The sequence below is a fragment of the Copadichromis virginalis genome, linkage group LG19, assembly GCF_057382275.1.
Source record: "Copadichromis virginalis isolate Kocher_CV1m ecotype Utaka linkage group LG19, C_Virginalis_male_GT1.1, whole genome shotgun sequence".
Lineage (NCBI taxonomy): Eukaryota > Metazoa > Chordata > Actinopteri > Cichliformes > Cichlidae > Copadichromis > Copadichromis virginalis.
The window spans coordinates 16,478,183-16,502,696 of NC_140636.1; the positions used below are offsets into that span (position 1 = coordinate 16,478,183).

The 24,514-nt window shown below is 39.8% G+C and overlaps 4 protein-coding genes across 8 annotated transcripts in view; 2 read left to right on the forward strand and 2 right to left on the reverse strand.

The window, feature by feature from the left end:
• Positions 1–1,352: 1,352 nt before the first annotated feature.
• Positions 1,353–6,537, reverse strand: rsrp1 (arginine/serine-rich protein 1). 2 transcript variants are annotated; one of them, XM_085442400.1, is made up of 5 exons: positions 6,304–6,537; positions 3,169–3,760; positions 2,922–3,079; positions 1,797–1,871; positions 1,353–1,701 (listed from the first exon to the last, which is right to left on the reverse strand). In XM_085442400.1, exons 2-5 carry the CDS (start codon positions 3,737–3,739, stop codon positions 1,558–1,560), a joined length of 948 nt encoding a protein of 315 aa, XP_085298526.1. In that variant the 5' UTR covers positions 3,740–3,760; positions 6,304–6,537; the 3' UTR covers positions 1,353–1,557. The 2 variants fall into 2 exon arrangements, with proteins under 2 accessions (XP_085298526.1, XP_085298528.1); XM_085442402.1 differs by having other exon boundaries at positions 3,169–3,780.
• A 5,238-nt stretch (positions 6,538–11,775) lies between these two features.
• mgst3b (microsomal glutathione S-transferase 3b) lies at positions 11,776–14,851 on the forward strand. Its single transcript, XM_085442405.1, has 4 exons — positions 11,776–11,995; positions 12,077–12,199; positions 13,996–14,068; positions 14,535–14,851. The coding sequence occupies exons 1-4, from the start codon at positions 11,870–11,872 to the stop codon at positions 14,633–14,635; spliced, it is 423 nt and encodes a 140-aa protein (XP_085298531.1). The 5' UTR covers positions 11,776–11,869; the 3' UTR covers positions 14,636–14,851.
• Positions 14,852–17,494: 2,643 nt separating this feature from the next.
• Positions 17,495–23,563, forward strand: tmem50a (transmembrane protein 50A). 2 transcript variants are annotated; one of them, XM_085442267.1, is made up of 7 exons: positions 17,495–17,594; positions 19,009–19,114; positions 19,212–19,324; positions 22,411–22,478; positions 22,665–22,757; positions 23,357–23,417; positions 23,498–23,563. In XM_085442267.1, the coding sequence occupies exons 2-7, from the start codon at positions 19,013–19,015 to the stop codon at positions 23,541–23,543; spliced, it is 483 nt and encodes a 160-aa protein (XP_085298393.1). In that variant the 5' UTR covers positions 17,495–17,594; positions 19,009–19,012; the 3' UTR covers positions 23,544–23,563. The 2 variants fall into 2 exon arrangements, with proteins under 2 accessions (XP_085298393.1, XP_085298394.1); XM_085442268.1 differs by lacking the exon at positions 17,495–17,594 and adding an exon at positions 18,102–18,376.
• Positions 23,501–24,514, reverse strand: part of rhd (Rh blood group, D antigen) — a 36,622-nt gene continuing 35,608 nt past the window's right edge. For all 3 annotated transcript variants that reach the window (XM_085442265.1, XM_085442264.1, XM_085442266.1), the window contains one exon: positions 23,501–24,434. In XM_085442265.1, coding sequence (XP_085298391.1) covers positions 24,408–24,434 — 27 coding nt within the window. In that variant the 3' untranslated portion in view covers positions 23,501–24,407. The remainder of the gene's footprint in view (positions 24,435–24,514) is intronic.

Below are 24,514 nucleotides of genomic sequence, written 5' to 3' on the forward strand. Positions count from 1 at the left end.
CCCTCTACTGGATAAGCAGCGACAGGACAGAGCCAGAAGGGTTAAATGACATGAAATGTGTCCTTACTTGAAATTTATTTTATTTGGATGAGTCAGACCCTTAAAGTAAATTTATGAGATCTTCTTAAACACAATGCATGTTTATGTTTTGCTGATGAAAAGCAGGGGAAGTCTTCAGATTTTCCTTTTGATATCTGACTTGCTGTTGGTGTTCAGGTTTAAGAAGTCTTATCTGATTAGCCTGAGGACACTGGCTGTAGAAACGTTGCATAAATTCAGTTGTGTCTGACACTTTTGATTCATTCACGGCCAACCGACAGTTGGTGTGTCCTATAAAGCAATACTGATTTAAAACTAAGGCACAACTGATGCCAGTGTCTGCTCATAAAGGTGGGGGATCATTGAGTCACGCAGAAATGTCAGGATAAACCTGTCTTCTCACCTTTTCCTGTTAAAACAAGCTCAACGCTTGCTTTGTGTGTCAGTACTAAGTAATCAGCAGTATCTCCCATCAGTCATTAATCACAATTACAAGTCAGCTTACAGCCAGAGACGTTTAGTCTGGCAGTAAGGTGCTCAAAGCGGTGAATCCACCTTTGAATATCTTAGTATCAAGCTCAGATTTACCAGTATCGCACTGCTATTTATATTGTATTTAATATTTTCCAGGCAAAATATTAAATACATGTGCAAACATACTTTGAAATACATTAGGCACATCCTGAACTGTTCTCCAACACCACTATTTAAAATGTAGCTCCAAGAACATCCCCATAAGAAAGTTTTTGCATTCAAAGTTGGCTGCCCATGGTGCCTACCCTGCAGGGTGATAATACTCCATCACCCTTTGCAGTGTAAAAGAAAAACTACACTACAAAAATGTCTTACCCATTGGAAGCCAAATCTAGTGAAGTCAGGCCCAGTCAAGTAAATGTACAGCATTATAACTAGAGGTGTTAACCTGGGCTAAAACAGAACAAGTGGAAGTGTCATGTCATGCTATGTTACAACAGGTACAGATTTACCAATAACTGTTCTAAAAGATTTAATTTTAATGTTCAAGGTTTTGGAGATGCACTTTTTGATCTGCGTTACCACTGCTTGAATCAGCTGAACAAATCAGATCTGACAATTGAGGTCAGGAACCTTCTGGAAGCAGGCCTTTATATAACCAACCTTGCAGGCAGTGGAAATGCTGACACCATGTGGCTATTTCAGATACTGCAGGTCACTTTCCAGCTGATTTCAAACTACTAAACCCTTGGGGGTTTAAGTGGGGAAAAAAAGAAATTACACAAGTCTCTTTGGCACTGCTGCATCTTCACGTATGAAAGGACGTCCAGAAACAAGTATTATGTGAAATAACTTTATTGAGTTTATAAACATCACAAAAAACACAAGGAAACAACAAAAAAAAAATAATCCCACCTGAACGATTCTTCACTTCTTCCCACAAATCTTTAACATCTGCAAGAAAACACCGATGTGTGAACATCTCATGTGTACAGTATATACAGCATGTACAGTGTCCATGTGCTCTGCCCCGCAAGTGCGGGTTTAGGTATGTTTGCGTGCACTCGAGGATTGGCCTGATCTGACTGGGATCCACTGGCCGTAGGGCTTCCTACGCTCTACGCTGTCCACTCGGGGAGTTACCTTTGCTGTAGGAGGAGCTGCAGCTGTTGGCTTAGCAACAGAGTTCTGAAAACAAACAATTTTTTATTTTATTTTATTATCACGAGTGATTCAGAGCAGTGTGAAACAAAGGAAGACTCACTTTAGTTTAGGTCACTTACGTTAATGCTGAAAGCAATTTTTCCTTTCTGGGACGACCTTGGGCTGGAGACGTCATCAGGCTCCTCCTGTGTGCCCTGTTGAAAAACAAGGACAACAAGTAGTTACTCACAAGCCCCAAACTGGAGGCAGAGTGAGCTTTGACAGTTTGTGAAGGTCATATTAGATTAACTGCTTCTAACACAGTTAAGCTTTTCTACTGCGTAGGTAGGTATAACTTCAACAAACTACAGCTCTCATGCAACCCCCAAACACTTAATCCAAGCTTCAAGGTAAGACCTTGAAACAGAATCTCAAAACAAATTATTAAAAAATAAAAATAAAAAAATAATAATAAAAAGAAAAATCTACAGTTTCAGAATGGCGGTCACGCAGCTTTCCCAGCCCCTTAGCACACACCATGTGTACCAACTTATCTTTGGTATATGGAGAGGAGTTCTTCATCTGTTTTTAGCTCTATAATGCAGTCCACACACGTGCGCTCCATCAGCGAGTGGAGGGCTCTGCTAAATAAACAACCCACTTCAACTGCAAGCATAAATACATTTGTAATATCAAATTTTTACTTCCTTTCTACAAGGTGAATCAGTAATAACACATCTGAGTTGGCTGCATCTATGTGTGCAATTAGCAAGTATCTAAAATGTGAGATGTGACATCTACATTTGCATTTATTTGGCCTCTAGTGGAGAAAATGCAGATTGTGAAGATTACAAGGAGTACATTTTGTTATCACCCAAGTCACATGACAGCCCTTTAATCCCAGGTGCCGATGAGTGAAGGAGACCACTGTCATGTCATCTATGAAGACAGGAATAAATAAAGAGCATGTGTTCCCCTCAAGGTCCAAAAGGTTAAACAAGACAGGAAAGTCAACAACACCGACCACAATATAGTCACAGCTATAAAGTCTGAGTGCTGAATCATTTAAAAACAATGCATTAACCTCTACCTTGTGATTAAAAGTTAGAGAGCACTGCTGTGCACAGGAGATATTTCTAAGCTTCTTCATATCCCTCGTCTTTATATGGAAAGAAAATGCACATCAAAGTCTTTAGAGTATTAAAAGCTCCGCCTTCAGTGAATGGCAGGTTCCACATACAGGTAACGTTTCCTCCCACACTCACCTGTGCTGCGGTCTTTTCGGAGCCGTGTCTCACCCTTTTCTCTGGCTCATGCTCGGGTTCTGACAGGATTGGTTTCACACTCTCAGGAAGTTCCAGTTTCTCCACTCCCAGAATCTTCATGGCGTTTGCCTTTGCAGCTTCGAGGAGTTCCCTTTTATCTGCTCGACACAAACCAAATGAAGACATTTAATACGAGCATTATTACTGCTTGCTGCCAATTTCTACTGACATCAACTACAGAGCTTACCACACAGACTGAGGCTGACAGAACGTCCAACAGATCGGGATCGGCTCCTGGATGAGGATTGTGAAAATCTGCATCGATACTGGCTCACGCGGCCCCTGGACCTGCGGAAGGATGACCTGGATCGGGAAATTGAGCGGGACCTGGAGGGAGACCTGTACCGTCTGCGATGCGAGCATCTGGCTGGCGAGCGGCTGAATGAGCGAGTGTGGGCCCTGTAACAGCGGGGTGGGGAATGACTAGAACGACCTCTGCTGCGTCTGCTGTGGTCGTCACATCGACAGCGAGAGGAGCGTCTGTGGCAGCGGGGGTAGGAGCGTGACCTGGAGCGAGAAGACCTGCTCCTGGAAGAAGATGAGGACGATGAAGATGATGATCTGTAATAGCGTCTGCATCTGTCGCGCCCTCTGTAAGAGCCTGAGGAGTGGCTGCTGTCATAGCTGCTCCTGGACACAGAGCGGGATATGGAATAGGATCGGGATGACCTGGGGCTTTTCTGGTCAAAGATCACATTGAGGCCATCGCTCTGGCGAGCACGGGCCATTTCGGAATGAGAGCCTGTTCCCTTGGCCATTATCTGGTCTTCTGTCAAAGGCTGGAAAGAGAAAAGAAAACCTGCATAAAACGACAAGAACACTAAAATTACTAAGCTTTTTTTTCCCCTCCCCCTCTCTCCTCCCCTGGTGCAAGTCCCTACTACTAGATTTACTAGCCCTGCGCAAATTTGCATAAATTCCCCTGAACCCAACACCCTGCTTTCACAGGCCTTCAGCTCCATTGTTCTCCTGCTTTTTTTGTGCAAACACCCCCTGCCCCCCAACCAGGAGAGATTCTGGTCTTTCCTTACCTGCAAAGCTACTTTCCTTCCTTACCTGCAACCTACAATACACTATGGTAGTTTTTATGTGCAATATTTCTCATGCATGCCTGTCCATAAACATACATACACACACAGAGTACATATATTTATATAGCCACAACTTACATAACATGCATAAAGTCTAGTTACACACACACACACACACACACACACACACACACACGTCCATATTTATGTTTCCAGACGTTTGTATAGTGCACTTTCTATACTGTGCTCTGTGTACAGTTTTTATTTTTGCTGCTTTTGTCTTGCACTGTCCACTTTTCTGCAATAACAATGCAGATTTTCCACTTGTGGGACTAATGTCGATTTGCTGCGTGCGCAACATTGCCATTTGTTTACTCCGATCCAAGGCCAAACCTCTGTTACAACCTTCAGAAATTCCTACCAAATCGATACAAAAGACAGACATTCACAATATATGGGTACACAAGTCTGTTTTATTTCAGTGTTTCAAACTTTACAGCGTTTGCAGACCCAGTGTCCATCATCCCTGCATTTGGCACAGGTGAATTTCTGACATGTTGCACAGGTAAACCTGCTGCGATTCCCGTTGCGGCTCTCTTGCACCTGGCACTGCGTTGTCTTTACAGTCCCTGGCACAGCAGCTGCAGCAGCTTGCCTCTGTGCTAATATTTCCTTGTGCTGTATGAATCGGCAACGAAGTTCCTGAGCTAGAAGACTCAGAAACAATCTTCTTTTGCCTGACCACCCTGTACATGCCTTGTACAAAATGTAGGCATTCACCACCGCCAGGTCCAGTATATTGCAGAAAACCGCTACTGGCCACCTGCGTGTTGCTGCTCTTACGGAATACATCCGCGCAAGTTGAGGAAGTTCACGCCAGACTTTATTCACTGTGCCCCTTAACGTCGTTTTGCGTTGCAGCAGTCTGTGCGACAGTGACAGTGAAGTAAAGAAATTGTCCATTGTGACATTTCTCCCATCAAACAAAAACAGTTTCATGACCACGTTCTCTGCCAGCCTCTCTCCCTTCTGATCACTGGGGTCCTTTCCCAAGTAAGGAGATGCACTGTGGACATATTCCTCTTCCGTGGAGGCATGTTGGTTTCTTGTTCCGTCTCCTTTTCAGATTCTTCTGAGGAGATATCAGTGGCCTGCTGGACAAATGAAACCTCTCCTCCATCAGTCTGCTTCGTCCATTTCCTGAAGCAAGGCAAAGCCTGTTGCGTGGAGAGGTTCTTCCTGCTGGCAGTGATATGGAGGCCATCCTGATGTGTGTGTGATTCTCCCGCCTGGTCGGTCTGCATTTATGCACAGCGCTGTGCTGTAGTAATGCAATGCCAGTCATACACATACACAGTCACAATGGAATAATGGAAGATCTGTGCTGAGAGTCAGGAAAGGTGTGAATGTGTGCCTTTCATAATTGCAGATCAGTCAATGTGTGGGATATTTTATAGACATTTGTGACGGTTGTAACACAGAGGTTTGGCCTGTCTTGGATCTGAGCTACTCAGAGTAAACAAATGCATTATCCATTATCCTTGAGGCCTGGCACATTGCAGACCTCAAGGATAATGGGTGGTTGGCACAACAAAAGCTGGAGGAGAAACGAGCTGACGACCTGTGAAAATCTCAGCAGGGGTGATTTACACCTCAGAACTTGCACCAGAAAATAAAAAAGCCAGTAATTCTAGTAGGTGTTGGATTGAGGGAAGTTACGCAAATTTGTGCAGGTTTAGTACATCTAGTGTTAAGTGATCAACACGCCTCAGTAATTTTAAATACTTTACTGGAACGAAGTCTTTTTAATGTGGCATTACCACCACTTTCTCAATGACCTAGAGAGAAAGATCCCTAGAGCAAAACGCGACTGCAGACTACTGGTAAATCACATTTCAAGGCAAGCTAAAACTAAAAACTGCTCCCTGAACATTAAACAGCTTGTAAAAGGAATACTTTAAGTTACATTCTGTGTTAGAAACGTGTGTCAGCGGTTAAAGTCTATTAAAAGACAGCATAACCGTTGCATAACCACTCTGCTGCCCCTAGTGAGCAAAGCAGTGTTGTGTAACCTCACCGGCTAAACCGGCTTGAACTGGAAAGTTCCAGGTTGACGTAACCCTGAGCTAACGCGTCTCCATCGTTGAGCAACATTCGCAAAAAATAACTTATCCACATCACTCAATTTGCATTAGTCACAACCTTTTTTGTTTGTTTGTTTTTAATCTGAAACCGTTTCGTGTAACTCTAACTTAGAAATAAAATAAAGCCAACGGCGATGTTTGTCTTACCAGTTCGACTGTAACTAGGTCTTCTTTCTGTTGAAGTCGATTCAAAGGGCAAACGCTGTGGCAAATTGTTGCCCCCCAGAAGTATATCAAAAGACGAAAAGCTGTCAGAGAAACTCAAAATGCTCGAATTTGTTGGTTTGTAGCCAATTAGCTCAGAAAAAAAGCGACCGTAGCGTCTTCCTCGAAGTTCACTCTTCCACCGTCGTCACTCTAATGTAGGCGGGGAGAGACCGCAGCGGGCTTTAAACCTGCTTCTGGAAATTTCCATTCACGTGATGTTCGCGACGATTGGATTCTTTTGAATGACTCGCGGGCTTAACGACTCTTTTTAGGAACAAAATAAGTCGAGTTATCTTCCCTTTAGCGGCTTCTGCTTTTTTAAATCTCCGCAATATTCATTCTTCCTTTAATCGTTGTTTATGAATCGTGCCATATTTGTGTTTCTACAATCAGTATAGGTTAAAAACAAGGTAAAAGAAACCGATTCAGCGGGTAACTGATACGGTTGGTGAAAATAATCAAATCGTTCAGGGCGACCGATAAACCCACTGAGAAAAAGGCGCATTGAGGGTTTTGTGTTTTGAAGGCCTCAGTGCTGCAGAAAAAGCTGCACACGCAGTTCTGAGATGCAGTAAAAGCTATTATTTAAGTATTATTTATAGAGGAGTTTAATCCTGATACCGAGCAAAGATTAGGATGGATGTATTCAGTGTATTATGTGCAGGATAGAGTTTACAAATGAATTCGGCAATGATTATGATTTCATTATATTGCATTTAAACAAAAGCTTGCTGCAGCAAATAGCAGAGCATGATGCGGTAGGTGAAGGGAGGGGGGCAGTTTGGAGTTTCTAGAAAATTCACATAGACCTGAAAGATTACATTATATCTGCAGCATTATCATTGATAAAGGGATAAAAGATGCATCACAGCATCAGCAGGTTATTGCTGTATTACAAGTCTGAGTGGTGAGTAAACATAGACTAGACATCAGTGTGATTCTCCATATCATTTCATTGATACTCAACATAAACAGCCAGTAAATGGTCAGATGGATTACATAATACTTCAAATTTAACTGCATTTATTATACGGGAAGAAAACGGAATCCGTGAAGTGCAGAGGAATTATTTTGATATTACAAATTTACGACTTGTTCTAACCCAGTTCTTACTTAGCATCATCCATTTTGTTGGACTAAAAAAGAGTTGCAATGATTTGCATTAACCTATCCTTTCAAATAATGTTATATATTGCTATAGGTCTTTTGGTATTGGTTTACTTTGATAGCTGCTTGTTTCAGTCGAGGTTTCTTTTAGGATAAGGGATGGGAAATCCTTTAAACATGTTGGGGGGCCAAGCTTCAGCTGCTATAACTCAATCAAATGTGCCTTTGTTCTTGTTGAGTATTTGTTGAGTTGAGTAACTGATACTTTCTCATGTTTCTGATGTCTCCCTATCAGCGTCATTATCTTCCCTCCTCACTATTGCCCGTGTTTTATTTTGCTAATCTCTCTTCTGTTATTCATTTAGCTTTGCCTCTTTGTAACGTCTACCCCACCCACATTGGCTTGTCCTCCTATTGTTCGTTGTTTTGGTTGGGGGGGCATTGGCCATCAAGTCTTTTCCCCTTTCTATCAGTCTAAAGAACTCAAATATCTGGGTAAAAAGGTGCAATTTCAGTATTATATTCGTTTTTCTACATTGTAAAGGAATGTTGCAGAAACTCAAAGAAACCAGTCAGCACACATCTTCAAACTTAAGAGTAAATCAAATAAAACAAAATTTCAAAAAAGGCCTTGAAACTAATTATCCAAACTTTGTCCTACATAAAAGAGAAATTTTATTTTAAATAAAAAATGACAAATTTCACTATTTCCACATTTAATAGTATAAACCCAATAAGTTTTATGGTTTTTAGTGGAATAATAATTGTTTGTTTTTGTTGGCTTTTTAAATTGTATTTTAATGGTTTATTTTTGGCTTTTTGTACTTTGCCGTTGCTTGTCAGGCCATGACTGAGGTCTTTCTCAGCAGGAAGGCTGTTAAAGTGACAAAAGACAATTAAAAATCTGCTTACATTCTCTAAGGCCATCCAGCGTAATTGAATTTAAGATATTATCAGTCAGCTGAATGGGAGTTATCATTGCGTCTTCAACCAGAATGGGTCTTCAACACCTTCTAGACTCTAGAAGGTGTTGAAGACCCATTCTGAAATCTTAATGAATGATTCTTTCATATATTCTCCTTCCGTGAACGGCTTCCCATGCTTGACTATTTGCTAAATGGCCATAAAACTTGCATAGTTGAATTTGCAGACTTCATCCACTTCTTCAACTGATTTTTCCTCAGATCAGCCTTCCGCTTCAGTTCTTCAGCTTTATTTCTCTCCCTCCGGGTATTGTTCTGCAAAGGCTGTGTTTTTATTTTGGAAATGTCTTGCGACATTTGACATTTTATTGTTAGCCAATCTCTCTACACAAATTAGGCATACTGGTGGGCCACTCTGATCAGAAGTAAATGCAAATGCTCAGGATTTTCTACGAGTCTGTGGCCAGTGCAATCCTCTACACTATTGCATGCTGGGGGAGCAGGCTGAGGGTCGCTGATGCTGACAGACTCAATAAATTGATCTGTAAGGCCAGTAATGTTGTGGGGATGGAGCTGGACTCCCTTAAGGTGGTGTCGGAGAGGCAGATGTTGTCCAAAAATAAAGACAATGTTGGATAATACCTCCCACCCACTCCATGACATGCTGGTCAGTCACAGGAGCACGTTCAGTGAGAGACTTGAGTATCAAAAAGCACCACTGAACGCCACAGGAAATCATTCCTGCCTGTGGCCATTTCCCTGTACAACTCATCCACTTAAGACACTGTATACTGCAATAGCTACACCCTTTTTGCACACGCTCTTCTTCTTATTCAGCTATTTATCAATAAGTGACTTATATCTATATAAGTCATGTATATATTGTATATATTGTGTCTATTTCTTACTTAGTGTATTGTCTTTCTTTGTTACTGTTTATACTGGAGCACTGTAACCAAAATAATTTCCCCTAGGGATTGATGATTCTGAAATGAATCTGCCCGAGCATCATTAAATGTTTCATTTTCTTCAGATATTTTTCTTTCCTGACATTTCTCCATACTTGGCCTCCCTGGGGTTGAAAGTCTTGATATGCTTATTTTGAGCAACAAAAAAATAAATAGTCAAAGGAGCTTCAGAACTGAAGAAGCATCTCGGATGAGAGGTGAAACATCTTCAAGCAACTTAAAGAAGTCCACACGCTTTTCTTTGCAAGCTCCTTTGACTACGATGACCTGGATGAATGAGAACCTTCACAGACAAAAAAATAAATAAATAAAAAAATTAGAACTACAATTTAAAAAAACGTTTTAAAAAAAAGAACTGACACAAATAAAATACACTTCAAATAAATTCTGATAATTTATTTTCCCAAGGAGCTGCATGTGACCCCTGTTCTAGAGGTCAGGAGGTTGTTATCACTGGCAGGAATCATTTACCGTATGCTTGACACCTCTACTGTCTGTTTCCTATGCAAATAATTTCACAACCTTACAGCTTCATTAACGACCCAGTCAACCTCCCTGCTCTCTCATAAAAGCCCAAGTGAAATGTGATGTTTATTTATGTTATAAATACAGGATTTTCCTCTATCATGAGATGGAGGACTAGAAGATGAGTCTGGTAACAATTGTAGGTTAAAACGATGCCTTTCATATGCTGCCTTTTTTGGAATACATAAGGATGAAAGTTTACCCAAAATGCACTTTTTAAAGTTCTCTCCATTGTATTATCAGAAAACAGCTCAAACACCCAGAGTACCAAGATTTGTTCCTGTTCCTCTGTGTCACAGACATTTAACTGGTGGAGGTTTTCTATTCAAACTGTGATATATTCCCTGATGTTGATGCTGAGTGTTGGAATCATTGCTTGGACTGTGATGCAGAGTAAAATGAATTTGGTAAATTGACTGGTACTTATACTATGCCTTTCTACTCAACTTGAGCACTCAAAGCGTTTTTTATTCCAATATGTTATGATCCCTGAGTGGTGGACACAGTTTTATTTATGGTTCCTTTCTGAGGAGGACTCATGTTTGTGTTTTTTACAGAACTGTGAACCGAACCTTAACAATACTTTTGTTTAATTATTCCTCCCTGAGGGAATCTCTACAGTCTGTCATTTATGTCTTATATTTTATGTTATCTTTTTGTTTGGATTTTCTGTGTGTCTACGTTCAAATTAGTATTTAGAGTTCTATTCATGGGGTTATTGTTTACAAGTCTTGTTTATTTTGTGATGCTTTCTGTCTTTATGGTTCATTTTCTAGCATTGCGGTTTTGGTATACACACATTACTTTTAGTTACCATCCCTACATCAGTCTCTGCTCTGTTTGTCTTTCACTTTGCTTCTGTGTGATTCTGTCTTCCCCTGTGTTTTGTTGTGTCTTAGTTCCTGTTTTATTTCAGTAGCTGTTGGTCTCCTGTAACTTGTCTGGTTTTACTTCCTCGGCTTGTTGTCTTCATTGTTTTCAGCTATCTTTAATTACACTCCTAGTTCTATTTCAGTCATTACTTCTTGTATGTGTATATCACCTGAGCATTTCTGCACCCTTTGTTGTGTTATCCATTTAATTGTGTGTCTTGGGTTTCCTGAGCTTGAGCTCCATGTGATTTCTGAATATGTGTATTCCTTGGCATTGCTACTTGTGTAATTTTGGATTTGTCCTTATCAGCATGAAATACGTGCCTCTCTTGACTGCTCTCTTTTGCGTCCTGCTCTTGTCTTCTCAAAATTGCCAGCTGACTATGGTATAAAAGGAAATTAAATGTAGGCTATTTTTCAGCTTTGAACACTTAATTTGGATATTTCCCATGCTTATTAAATTACTCAAATACTAAAAAGTAATTTAAACTGTTGTCCCATCCCGATGTACTTTGATACATACTATTAATATGTGTGGTATGAAGATCACCTTTTGTACAGCATCATTAAACGCATTAAATTTATAAAAGGTGAGACAGCATTTATTTAATTGTTATAGCTATAAAAGTGTTATGCTTTGCAATTAATTTATTTATTTTTGGTTCAAAATCGGAGCAGTTGTATTAATAGTGATTGCATAGATGTGGTATAGAAACTTTTTTCTCCTGTAAAAAAAATGACCCCATAAGTCTCAAATTTTTTACATACTAACTAAAACTTTTTCAGACTAAACTTTGAGAACCTTTAATAAAATCTGAAATTTTATATCGCTATACCTACAACTATCTATCTTGTAAGCCTGCAGGCTTATAATTTGTATTTGATTAGGGCTTAAAAGGGAGAAACTAACGACTGTACCGTCATTGGGAGAAAGTGAAGTCGTGAATGCATTTCAAATGCAAATAAAGGAAGTCTCGGGCGATCTCGGGACATTTTATGTAACGTCTACTTAGCAGTACTGTTTACTTTGTCGCTTCCTCCTCTTTCCTGCGTTATAAAAGCGGAGCGTGCGCACACCTCGCTGTTCACCTGATTTGATCGCAGGCTGAAAATGGACCCGCTCACCGTGCTGCCATCCAACTTCGGATATGTTATCCTCACGTACCTGTACAGCTGGATCATGCTGGGGTATTTGGCAGTTAAGGTTGGGGGAGCCAGAAAGAAGTACAACGTGAAAGTAAGTGAAAAACGAACACTGCACGCTCTGAAGTGATTTTTATTTGCATCTCGGGCTTATTTCACGCTGTTTATTCTGCAGTATCCCACCATGTACAGCGACAAGGAGCAAGTCTTTAACTGCATCCAGAGGGCGCATCAGAACACCCTGGAAGTGTACCCTCAGTGGCTGGTTTTCCAGACCATCGCAGCTCTTGTTTACCCGGTAAATTTGATCATATACACTTAAATCAGTCTTCACTACTAAGTTTTTTGTTTTATGCATTTATTGTGTTAGTGCAGTGGGTCAGGGGCCGAGCAGGAACACGCCCGCGTGAACTTTGGCATGATTTTTCCAGATAACAGTCTAGTTCAAACGTTAGTGTCAGAGTGAATAAGCAGATTTTCCTCGATCACAGGGGTGTGTCCACGACTTTTTTTCTCTGTGGTGGATTGGGGGTGCACAGTAAAACAGAAGTTATGGTCATAAATAAACAGAGTTTATAAAATATAAATCTAATAATGTTAATTAGGTTAAAAATCTGGGATATCTCACTACAGATCACATAAGAACGGTTTACGATATATAGATAGCATGCAAATATCCTGTTAGGCAGTTTTGATGTATGTGCAGAGAGCGGGAAGATCCTTAGAGGAAAGTAAGTTTACAGAAAGTTTAAGTGGTCGATAATGAGATGTCAGTGAGGAAGTGAAATGTTTGTAGCTGCTGAAGTGAGCACAATTAAAGATGTCAGAAGAATTGTATTTGCAGGCTCAGTGCTTTTGAAAAACAGATTATTGTAGCAGATTACTAAATATAAAAAATTCAGTGCACATATCAGACTCATCTGTGGAGTGGAGACTCTGGTGGAGCACTCTCTGTCTCTTTTTTTTCTTTTTAGAAAAAAATCTGTGCATATGCTTGGTTTGTTACTTTATTTGATAACTGTTTGTTAGTAATGATCCAGGCCAAAGACCAGCGGTTACTCAAAGACCTCACTGAACCTGTTAGAGCCCCTGATACCTGTGAGAGTGCATGACAAAGAAAGAGAGACAAGAAGGCATTTAGACACTTATGACAGTAGGGGGAGTGTTTGAATAGAGGTAAATGATCTCAAATAAATAAATAGACGTGATCTTTATGTATGTTCATGGACACAAATCACCATATATTTATATGATGGTTTTCCAGACGAAGCGGTGAAATGTTGAAATACCTCATGAAAGGGCTTCAGCACATGTAGCGATTGTTATTTTAACCAAAATTGCAATCTTTTTCTGACCTTGACCCGGTAGTTTTTAATGCCTTAACAAACCCAATGAAGGCATTTTTAATTAATAATATAAAAAAGGGCAGCACAGTGGCATGGTGGTTAGCACTGTTGCCTTATAGCAAGAAGGTCTTTTTGTGTGGAGTTTGCGTGGTCTCCCCGTGTTTCCCCGGGGCCTCCGACTTCCTCCCACAGTCCAAAGACATGTACTTAGTGGGGTACGGTAAATAGGTGATTCTAAATTGCCCATGTGAATGTGAGTGCATATGGTTGTCTGTCCCTCTGTGATAGACTGGCACGGTGTACCCTGTCTCTCACCCTGTGACCCTGATAAGGATAAACAGAAGAGAAAGGATGGGATATAAAAATAAAATGATATGAATGCAATGTGTGAATCTGTGGTGTGTAGGACCCAAAACTGGATAATTATCGATTCGTTAATGTGTACTTGTGTTTAATATTCCAGGTAGAAGTAATTGTACTTTATATTCTGCTGGATGGTCATATCTTTAATAATTCATTATATTTTTAGGATATTGTTTTATAATGTGCTGAAAGTAGCACAACAGGAATATTTAAATAAAATAAAAGTAGTTTAAATCTATATTTAAGTTGAATTCATGAGTAATGTAATGATTCTGTGTGTACTTTATATCAGCGGCTTTGGTGAGGGGCAGCTGTGCCCTCATCTGGAAACTCTCCTGACTTCCTCCATTCTTTCTAACTCTTATTTGTGTGCACTTCTAACCAGCTGTCAGCATCTGTCTTGGGGGTTATTTGGGTGACCAGCAGGTTTTCCTATGCCTGGGGCTACTACACAGGAGGTAAGACTGAAATTAAGTGAATGGAGTCATGATACGTAAAATTTATACACTCACGTTAATATTTTATTAATAAATACAGAGTTATGTTAGTATTAACCCCTAATCAATACCACAATCAGTAATGTCTACATTGGGTTGGTGTCTACAATTATGCCATGTCATAATATGCATGATATGGCAGTTAGACAGATGTTCAGAGCTGAAGTCCAGGTGCTGCAAGAGTTACAGCCCTGTGATAGTCTGAGCAGTTTTATTGCTCAGTATCTACGTTGTTTAATCATTTACATTTGATAACATATGGGTGAAAAGTTACTAAGCTAAGAAGTCAATGATCTGCATTATTAATGGAAGCAAAACATTTAAATGATCATGTGTTCAGAACTTCAGAGAAGACAGAAAAGTTTAGCCTCGTTTTCTTCGTATAATCCTGATTTGATCAATGTTTACTTTGTCCTTTTTATTGCAGATCCTGCCAAGAGGATGAACGGTGCTTACGGCTACATTGGCTATTTCGGAGTCATCATTCTCTCCATATCTGTTGCCCTGCAGCTGCTCGGCTTCCTCTAAGATGACTGTCATCTTGTGTTTGCCCATCTTACTGAAGAATCTGCTTGTGTATAGTGAACAATATTGCATCTTAACAAAACTATGCTATAAACTGTCTATATACGACTTAAAACCATATTCATGAACCACTAACCTGATATTCTGATATTTCTGTGACTATATACTCCATGTAATCAAAATTCTACAATAGTCATCAATAAAGTAAATGCTGTCTGATGGTGCAGCCTTAAATGGATTCTGCGTGCACTCAGGTAGTACAGATTATGGTCACTGAGAGGGTCAGAGGCAGCAGGGCTAAAGAGCGTGTCATGTGACTCACACATGAGGTATCAGGCGCAAATCCCCCATCTGTTCGAGCCCATAGTCAGTGGCTTCTAGATGATCTACATCCTGAGAAACAAGTCCACCAAGGTCAGCCCAAGATAATAAAGTCCTTTTTTTATAACTACTGTACAATAGAATTACCACAGAAAATGTTTTTTTTTAATTGACAGGGAATAAGTCCAGGTGATGAGCTGGTGGGGTGTTTTCTTTCATTTTGCACACTAAAAGCTAAATAAAACTTCTTTTTTTTTTTTGTCTATGTTAAAATGTTACAGCCCATATAGTTGTACAGAGGGGTTCCTTTGATGTATAAAAACTGAGATGTATTATTGGAAGTTAAGACATCTCATCTCTTTGCCATGTAAGATACTTTGTTCAACAGACAGGAGCAGAGAAACCAAAATGTTATATTCTCATATGACGACGTGAGGTTTCAGGAGGTTAATTTGGGAATGAAAGAAGACAAAGGATGAAAGAAATAAGATGTACTTCATTTATCCCAAAAACTGAGAAACTAGTGTGTTACAGTCACCAAAACACGAAATAATTGTCTCTCAATAACACAAATTTAACCAGCTCAGAAAGATTATGCCCCCGCCCGCCCCCACACACACACAACAATAACAAAATAAGGAGCTCAGTTAAATAAAGATAAAAGAAGTGAAGAGTTCAATAAACCCAAATCAAAATATCATACAACAAGGAGATTAATGAGTAAAATATATAAGGTCATGCTATATATGATTCCAATTAGGGCTGCCACGATTTGTCGACTAGTCACGATTACGTCGACTATCAAAATCGTCGACGACTGATTTAATAGTCGAGGTGTCGTTTGAAACTTTGTAAGATCACAAAAGACGCAGGAATAAGTGGCAGGATTTAAGAGTGTAATAACGGACTGAAACAGAAGATGGCAGCATTGCATGTACAAGGATGTCAGCTACCGTTAAACCCCGAAGAAGAAGAAGAAGCAGCTGTGTCCCAGAATTCATAGCGCGGCCCAGCGCAGTTTCCAACAATGGCGGCAGCTAGTTAGTTTTAATATTACTCTTATTATTCTTTCTGGGTCACAAAATAAACGTTTAACATATTTTCAGGCGAGAATGTAGCTGTGTAAACCTCAAATATCGGCTCAGTTTATCAGGACACCACATATTTTCAAAAGCGCTCCGACGTTTTCGGAGACATCTGTTACCCACTAGCTCGTTAGCGAGCCGGGGGCTAGGCTCACTAGCGCCGTGAGAACACCGGACTCCCCACAAATCGTTTTCAAACCCGCCGCTGTCTTTCGCTACTCAGGTTAAATATATATGAGTCACTTAGATAACTTAAAATGTTATTGTTTGGCTTTTTTTTTTTTAGTATTTTATTTGTTCCTGAGTAAATCAGTTTGTCTGAGATTAAAGTTATAGTTTTTGCACAGCTGAATAAACGTCAAGCAGACAGCTGATTATCAGAAGTGTGAGATGCTCCAGAATTTACTCCGGTGTCCTGTTATATTTTAGATAGCAAGGAGTTTATTAAACTTCACCGAAACAATCTGCAAATGTCATTAAAATTTAATAAACTATCATCTTGTCTTTATTTTTAGTTAGCACATACCTTAAACACTTAAAGCTGTAAGCTAATGATAGTTATATAAGAGCAGATGCTGCTGGTGCAATAAGCTGTACGTTTTACATCCAATGGATGATGATCTGATTAGTCGACTAATCGCAAAAATAATCGGTGACTAGTCGACTATCAAAATAATCGTTTGTGGCAGCCCTAATTCCAATGGTTTATATGAATAAGATGTACTTTATTCCAATAATAAATAAAGTACATCTATATATGATTCCAGTGTTTTATTGGAATCATATATAGCATCGCTGTGATTTTAAAAAGTATAGTCAGAGGAATAAAGAGTGGGAGAGCTGTGTGACACAAGGAAAAAAGTAGGATTAACTGTTTTATTGGAATCCGGTAAAATAAGCCTAACGGGATATTGTTGTCTTTATTTGTTTTGTATGAACTCTGAATCTGAATTCTTTTGCAATTAATTGTTTAAATCATATAAAGAAATGTGGACAGAAATGTAAAGTATTTTATTGTATTAGAATAAAGTGCCACAATTCTACTTATATGTCACATATATATATATATATTGATTATTATCATATCATATCATTCCCTTATATTATAAATAGCATATAAGTGTGCCAAATGTGTGGCCCAGTAACAGTAACTGGTCCTCCAGAGGATCCTGTTCAGCCCGCTCAATAGCTGTGCAAAGAGTGATGAACAGTGTTAAAATGCGCAGGTACTGTAGAGATGTGATGCCAACCTTATTTCAGAAACACTAGTGTCATTAATGAGTCATTAAATGGGAAACTGTGAATCCTTTTTATATTAATTGCACTTATTTAGAAACCTACTATGCAATAATTTTACTGGTCAGGAGTAACTGGAATTCGAAAGGAGAGATGTTTACAAATTCACACTTTATCCGTTGCTCCTGAAGGCAACAACATCAACAGCGTCTTTGATCGAAAAGGGTGTGGGTTGACTGCGCATGTGCATGACGAACCTCTGTCGGAAGCAAAGTCGGGTTTGTCCAAAGGTTTTACACACCAAAAAGCGAGAATAAAAGGTAGGAATTCCTTTGAAAATGGCACGAGGAACGGGTAACACTGTCGGGATGTGTGTTTCTATCCGTTCCCACCGCTGTCGTTTGGCTCGTGGTATTTTTTCAGCAACTTCGTAGCGAGAAGAAACCTTCAAGGAAATGTTTGCTAGTACCAAAGCGATGAACAAAAGAAAGCGACAGCGCAGGGTTTTAATCAAACACACGAGCATTGTTTGAGTTTCTAAAACTTATACCTGCTATTATCATTCCTTTAGGGGCTTAATGGATATTGCATGTGGCGATTAAACGGGATAAATGTGGAGTTACAGTATTGTTGGTGTTTGTGCGCGAGCACGAGCCTACTGTACGGCGCCTGCGCACTGATGGATTTTTGTGTCAGATTTCAGTCCACTTTTCTGACTTCGCTTATTGATTATTGGAAATAAGCATAATGAACAGCTGTTTTTCATGTTGCCCGCACTTACATTAGTGGAGTCAGGAATACACCTGGCTGGCTGTGGAAAGTGTGATGTCATCATTTATTTAAACTTTAATAAATCAGCTGTTCCTCCTGTACACAATGGGGTGGAAATTTTGCTGAGACACTTTTCCTTACTGCATTCAGTGACCTATTTTTACTGTTTTAAGAGTCACATAACGAGTCATCTGTGTCATTGTTGTTATGCATTCTCCAGACGGTGGCCTCCAGGGACGCTGTAATAATCTAGTAGCTGTGGCAACAGCCAGAGCGTTGATGTTCAGTTATTGAACCTAAAGTAGACGGCTTAGCATCATTATTTGAGTAGGTAGGTTTCCACGAGTCCTGAGGTTCAGGACAAATCCAGAGTACGTGTGTCCTCCACACCTCCATCAAAAGTCAATGGGAGCTGAAATCTACTCCTGGACAAGCTACTGTTCTGTCCGGTGTTATTTGTGTATTATTTTCAGTTGTGTAATTTTTTTTGTTTTTGTTTTTTACCAATTTCATTATTTTGCTATTTGTATTTTATTTCATTATACTGAACATTTAAAAAAAATTATATTACTGTTTCGCCCCTTTTCCCCTCTTGACCTCCTTAATTCAATACATTTATTTGATATTTAACAAACAGTTTTAGCCTGTTGGGTTTTATAGTTTTTCTTTTCTGAACTTTTAAATTTTTTATAGTCAGTGTATATATTCTATGAAAATATGTATTTATGATTGAATTGAATTATTTCATTTCGATTTTTTTCTTATTCACCTTCTCATTGTATTATCTTCAGCTTTTTAAGGTTTGACTTGATTTGATTTTAACAGATTTTTATGTGTAATATTTATATTTTACATTTTACATTAATAAAAAGATATGTTATTTGTTTTTTTCAGACTGTTTAAACTGAGCTGCCTTTCTCTTAATTCAAATCCTGATTTACACCTACATTTACTTTTTTCCAGAGTCATGTCGGGATTTCTGGACGGGATCCGGTGCGGAGACTGTGAGTGTAATGTGGACTGGGGAGAGCGAAGAAACACAATTGCCTCTATAGCTGCTGGAGTCCTGGTATTTCCACTGATTTCTTCAAAACAATAAAGACATATATATAAATCTGTATAGAAGATTTTACATATTTACATAACCGGGGATGTTGTTTTTGCAGTTTTTCACCGGCTGGTGGATCATCATTGATGCTGCAGTGAAATACCCGGCACAGGATGAATTTCATCATGCATATCACACCTGTGGAGTCATCGCTACCGTGGCCTTTCTCATGTAAGACAGACTGCAGCTGTTTGGTGTTTCTGAAGCTTTAAAGCTCAACTTGCAGGTTTTCCAAATCACATGCGTAATATCACAGAGGAAGTAGAGCTGATGTCACATGACCTTAAAAAAAACCCAACAACAGCGATTTAGTCACGTAATAACTGGGAGTCGGGGGTTGTTGCCCCTTTCTGTTTTCAAGAGTGATTGATGACCCTGTCTAAGGTGACAGTGATACCAGTTTTGATCTTTTTATTCAGAGACATTTGTTAACATGTGAGTTAAATTCATACGTGTCACTCATGTGAAAAGTCTCAATAGCTAAATGAATGTGAAGAGAGACAACTTTAGCTTCATAGTGTGGATTTAGAGATCTCTCCAAAACAGGAAGTCTGGAACTGGTTCTTTTTTATCTTTATGGTTTCACAAAAATTTAAAAAGGGGATGCCCAGAATTTACATTTTTTGAATGCAGCATATTTTATTTCAGCAATTTAACATGAGCAAAGCAAAATCCAAGTAAGATAATAATAATTCAATGAACAAACTGTACTCTGAGATCATGCTGATTTCTACTGCTGGTTTTGAGATGGAGATAGAGGGAAACATCCGCATCCTGACCACTTACACCAGTCTGTGCCGATATAATCCAGTAGGAATGCAGAAAAAAGTTCTCCAATTCCTCTGTGATTATACCCCGGCACAGCAAAAAATAAGAAGGGGAAACAGACGCAAATTCTAATTCTAAATCGTAAGTCCACAGTGTTTCTGCTTTTTTACACAGTGCCTGTTTGGTGCTCTCACTCTAACACACACAGAGCAAAGGGTGCACCGTGGTCATAACAATGCTCCTGGAATCTGGGTGAAAAAGTCAAGCATGAGGGTCATTACATTACTGAAACTACATTTTCTTACTCCTGTATTGATTACATTTATTCTTGATTATATTCTGATTAGAATTAAGCATGATTTAGTTCTCTGTATCACTGCAACCATAAAAAGGCTGGATGTTAAGTCCTCTTATTCCACTTTTGGATGAAGATAAGCCCAGGGATCTCAGTCTCTTCGACACCCCCTCCTTGAGATCGCTGGCTGCCTGTCATGGTGGTTAAGACGGGGGAGTCCACTTCATCAGCAGTGAACAGATGTTGCAAGGCCGATGAGCTGGTCCCCAGTTCTGTGGTCCAGCAGGGCCCTGAGTTGGTTCAAGGACTGTGGCCGGTCACCATCACTCATCTCGTGCTCTGCTCTTCCATCTACTCAATTTTCCTGATCTTGTATGTCCTCATCGACCTGGATGTTTTTGTAGCAACTTCCCTCATAGTAATCGTACTTGCACTCCCAGCTGGATGTTTGAATGGTGGCAGGTTTGGTCCAGCAAAAATAAAACCGCCATTAGGCAGATGTGTAGAGGTGATTTGGTGCCCATCAGGGTAGTAAACTCCATCAATATCCCTGCAGATTCCAGATACAGCAGATCTCCGCACTATATTGGCCCAGCTCAAAAAAAGTTGGCTACTGGGACTGTTGGACTAAACTGGCAATCCATATGCAAGAAGATCCCCCACGCACTGTGGTGTTGGAGTTTATCTTTGTGGCACAATGTGCACTGTAAGGCTGAAGTGACACTTCAGTGATACTTTGCACTATGAGCATCTGTTCCACACTGCATGCACCGGCTGCCCCCTCTGAACGGTCCTTTTCGGACTGTGCTTGTTGTGTTTTCGGCCATGGTTCCTTAATGTCCCAGGAGTTTCTTCCATAACCTGTTATAAGCTCCTCGGACGTGCTGTTTTCCCTCCTCCTCATGTCCGAGGTCATCACTAATGGATTAATGACAAAACTTCTCTCCTGCCCCCCTGGAGCTTTACTGTGTGTAACCTGTGTAACTACACATGCCGCTGGTAGTGCCGTGTTTGCATCCTGTTCCTAAATATTACTTTTTCTGTAACTCAAGGTTGTACTCTCATCAAAATAATCACTCTTGCTTATTTCTTTATGACTGCTAGTCTTAACACTGCTTTCAGGCTAAATTCTCTTCAGCACAGCCACATTTGTATGTATTTATAAACCATTTCCATCCTTTTCTCTGGCATATGGTGGTAGCTGTGCTGTATTCTCTTGTATATACGCTTCTGGAGTCACCCCTTGCCTGGAGGTCTAATCTTCCCTATTCTTCGATTCCGTGAAAGAGTTTCTTTGTTACATCATCCAATTTATTTCATGCTTTTTCCAGCATCCTGTCTCTCTTTGTTATAAACCTTACAAAAGAAGACTGAACTTCATGTTGAAACACAGCTCTGTACTCTTTTTCTCTCTGACCTTGGATTGTCGTCACAATAATTCCTTACTCTCTTTTCAGCTTCTCTGTTTTTGCTAACTCGCTTTCACAAAACACACAAAAGGACATATGTTTCAAGTTTAAGCAAATATAAATGCTTCAAGTATTGAGTAATTTTGTCCCAAAATAAGGTTTAACGCCTTTTTTCCCTGCAAGATGTATTTCCACCACTCCTCTGTGCAGTTTCATAACTTTATATACTCCATAACATACATGTCCATGTTACTGATGCATTAAGTCAAGGAAGAGTTTAAAAAGGACTCTTACCCACGAGCAGCTGAACAGGTTTAATCAGTTTGGGGTGTTTTTAGAGTCCTGTGAGTCCTCCTTGTGAAACGTGTCCTCAGAAAGATTTCAAACGTTTAGTGGGTTTATGTTGATTCTTTTTCAACACTTTGTTAATCATAGTGAAATCTCTGTGCACACAGTGCTGTAACCTTCAGTCCGATGCATACAGTTTTGTAAAAAGCCAGACTTTGACCCTAATCAAGTCAGAAAGCAGCCTCATCTTAAGGCTTTAAGACGGGACTTGACAGTACCCATGTGTGACACTCTGAGAACCATGGAGGATTTTAGCGCTGGTGGATGAAGGAATTTTTGGTTTGCATGTAATAAACACATTTATACAACACTTACAGAGTTAACTGGCCTGGATAGGGTTTATAAATAACTTTTCTGCTCCAACAGTTATTAGTTAATGTTACTTTTTTCGGGTTGTAACATCTGAAGATTCTGCATTCTGCTTTTTTCCCTTTTAGGATAAATGCTGTTTCAAATGGCCAAGTGAGAGGAGACAGCTACAGCGAAGGCTGCATGGGACAGACAGGTGTGTGTCTGCTGTGATGACGACAGGTTGTCTATTTTCATTTAGCGATTATTTATTTAATGTCTCAGATATGCTTTCTACTGTTCTTGTGGCGTGTATCTGCGCATGCAGTAAAACCCAACGTGGTAAACGAAGCTCGACACCACGTCACTCAGTGTCCCGCCCTTTCTTATCTTTTACTTGCAGGTGCTCGAGTGTGGCTCTTTATCGGCTTCATGCTGGCTTTTGGCTCCCTCATCGCCTCCATGTGGATTCTCTTTGGAGGATTTGTAGTGCCCCGTGAGTCCACTTTATCTGCTTAGCACTTTTCTACTTGGCCCAAGTGTTCAGCTGTGTTTTCAACTGTAGAAACTTTGGACTGGGAACTTTGGCACCTCGGTTATAATATGAATGAATATAATGGAAATAATTTGTATTTCCAGTTGGAGCCATATTTCCACGTAGTGACGTGCAGAGGCAAAGCTATAAACAAAAGTGTCCCCGTCTAAAAAGATCTAATTGTATTTATAAACAGCATAACTGTGGTCATATTACACAGTTATACAGTCCGCGTACCTGGACTCATCGATGTTTAGTTGTCTGTACGCAGCCGTTTCATAACCCAGCTATGAAGTGTGTATTTAAAAAGAGAAAGGCATGCGTTCTTTAATGTGATAATTTGAATAACTTGTCGCTTGGTAAGAGATGGTCTGAGTGAATCAGCGCCGTCTGCGGTGCAACCTGTGTTAGGATAGGCAGATAACGTTCACGCGTCAGTGTTTGCTGGGTGAAAATGAGGCTGTTTAGAGGGATGTTTGCTGCAGTAAGGAACTCTTGGATCAAAGCTGTGACGGCGTGATGCTGTAACTGACGCCGTAAACCTGTTGCGTCTTTTGCAGAGAAGCCCACTGTGTACCCTGGAATTGCTGTTTTCTTCCAAAATGCGTTCATTTTCTTCGGGTGAGTTGTTGAGTCCTCTTTCTCTCGTCCGTTTCAGGACAATGAAAACATTTCACTCATCTTATTGTTTTCCTCTTCAGGGGTTTGGTGTTCAAGTTTGGTCGTACAGAGGATCTCTGGCAGTAATGAACTCTGCGTGTCTCTTCATGTCCACAGTTATACACTCTGCTTTCTATACTGTATGAGACTGTATGCTTCAGTGGGTATTCACTTTATATATAAACTATTTCCTTTTTTTTTTTAGCCTTCAGATTAACATGTTTAATTTATCTGGTTTGCTGTATAAAAGCTAAATCATAATTAAGCACAAATCTTCATAGATTTCTTTAAAGTTTGAATATTTTCAAATGTGGCATGTCTATTTGCAATCGGACTCTGTAGCCATGTTGTTAAAATGGTTTACTTATGCATAAACAAAATTGTGTATTTTGGGAGCTTCAAGACACTAAACTGTCTCCATCTCCTTTGTTTTATGGCATCCCCTAATTTAGCCTGCCTGCCAAGCGCACATTCCATAAGTGGTTATGGTACAAAATATTAACTGACGGATTTTTCGTAGATGTGTACACATACATGTTTCATTGAATGTAACCATGGGGGGTTGTTTGTAATTTTCCAGGAATAACACTATATCAGCTCTGAAAGTTTGCAGCAATCCAGATTTATTGTTGAGTTTCAGTTAGCCACAGTGCTGACCTCTGGCAGACAGAGGTTTCACATCTGTAGGGTGTCCTCTCAGTGCTGCGACTTTGTATTTGAATGCAACATCTGTCCATTCAGCTTGTGTAACACCCAGAGCATCAGGGCAGTGTTTCACAGCCATGGCAGCAATAAAAACATACTGAGCAGTAAATCAGTCTGACACTCCTCACTCCCGATTTTTATCCTCCTTTTTTTTTTTTCTCCCTCACACAAAAAAATATATCCCACTACATTATTTTATAAAAGTCAGGAGAGAGTGTGAAATTATATACAGGGGTCTTCGTCTTCTTATTTGCGCACAGCCAGATGAGAAAACTGCAAAAACATGAAAACATTTTGTCTGTTTAAGGTTTTGTGAAGGTTTTAAAGTTCAGCATGGTGGAAAATATGTCAGA

Excerpts from the sequence above, each read along its gene's own strand:
- rsrp1 (XM_085442400.1), bottom strand. The coding sequence starts at position 3,739 with ATGGCCAAGGGAACAGGCTCTCATTCCGAAATGGCCCGTGCTCGCCAG. Across the intron at positions 3,080-3,168 it reads TGTCAGCCTCAGTCTGTGTG|ATAAAAGGGAACTCCTCGAA; the intron begins GTAAGCTCTGTA and ends TGTGTCGAGCAG. Across the intron at positions 1,702-1,796 it reads AAATTGCTTTCAGCATTAAC|AACTCTGTTGCTAAGCCAAC; the intron begins GTAAGTGACCTA and ends GTTTGTTTTCAG.
- mgst3b (XM_085442405.1), top strand. The coding sequence starts at position 11,870 with ATGGACCCGCTCACCGTGCTGCCATCCAACTTCGGATATGTTATCCTC. Across the intron at positions 11,996-12,076 it reads GAAAGAAGTACAACGTGAAA|TATCCCACCATGTACAGCGA; the intron begins GTAAGTGAAAAA and ends TTTATTCTGCAG. Across the intron at positions 14,069-14,534 it reads CTGGGGCTACTACACAGGAG|ATCCTGCCAAGAGGATGAAC; the intron begins GTAAGACTGAAA and ends TTTTTATTGCAG.
- tmem50a (XM_085442267.1), top strand. The coding sequence starts at position 19,013 with ATGTCGGGATTTCTGGACGGGATCCGGTGCGGAGACTGTGAGTGTAAT. Across the intron at positions 22,758-23,356 it reads TGGAGGATTTGTAGTGCCCC|AGAAGCCCACTGTGTACCCT; the intron begins GTGAGTCCACTT and ends CGTCTTTTGCAG. Across the intron at positions 23,418-23,497 it reads AATGCGTTCATTTTCTTCGG|GGGTTTGGTGTTCAAGTTTG; the intron begins GTGAGTTGTTGA and ends TTTCCTCTTCAG.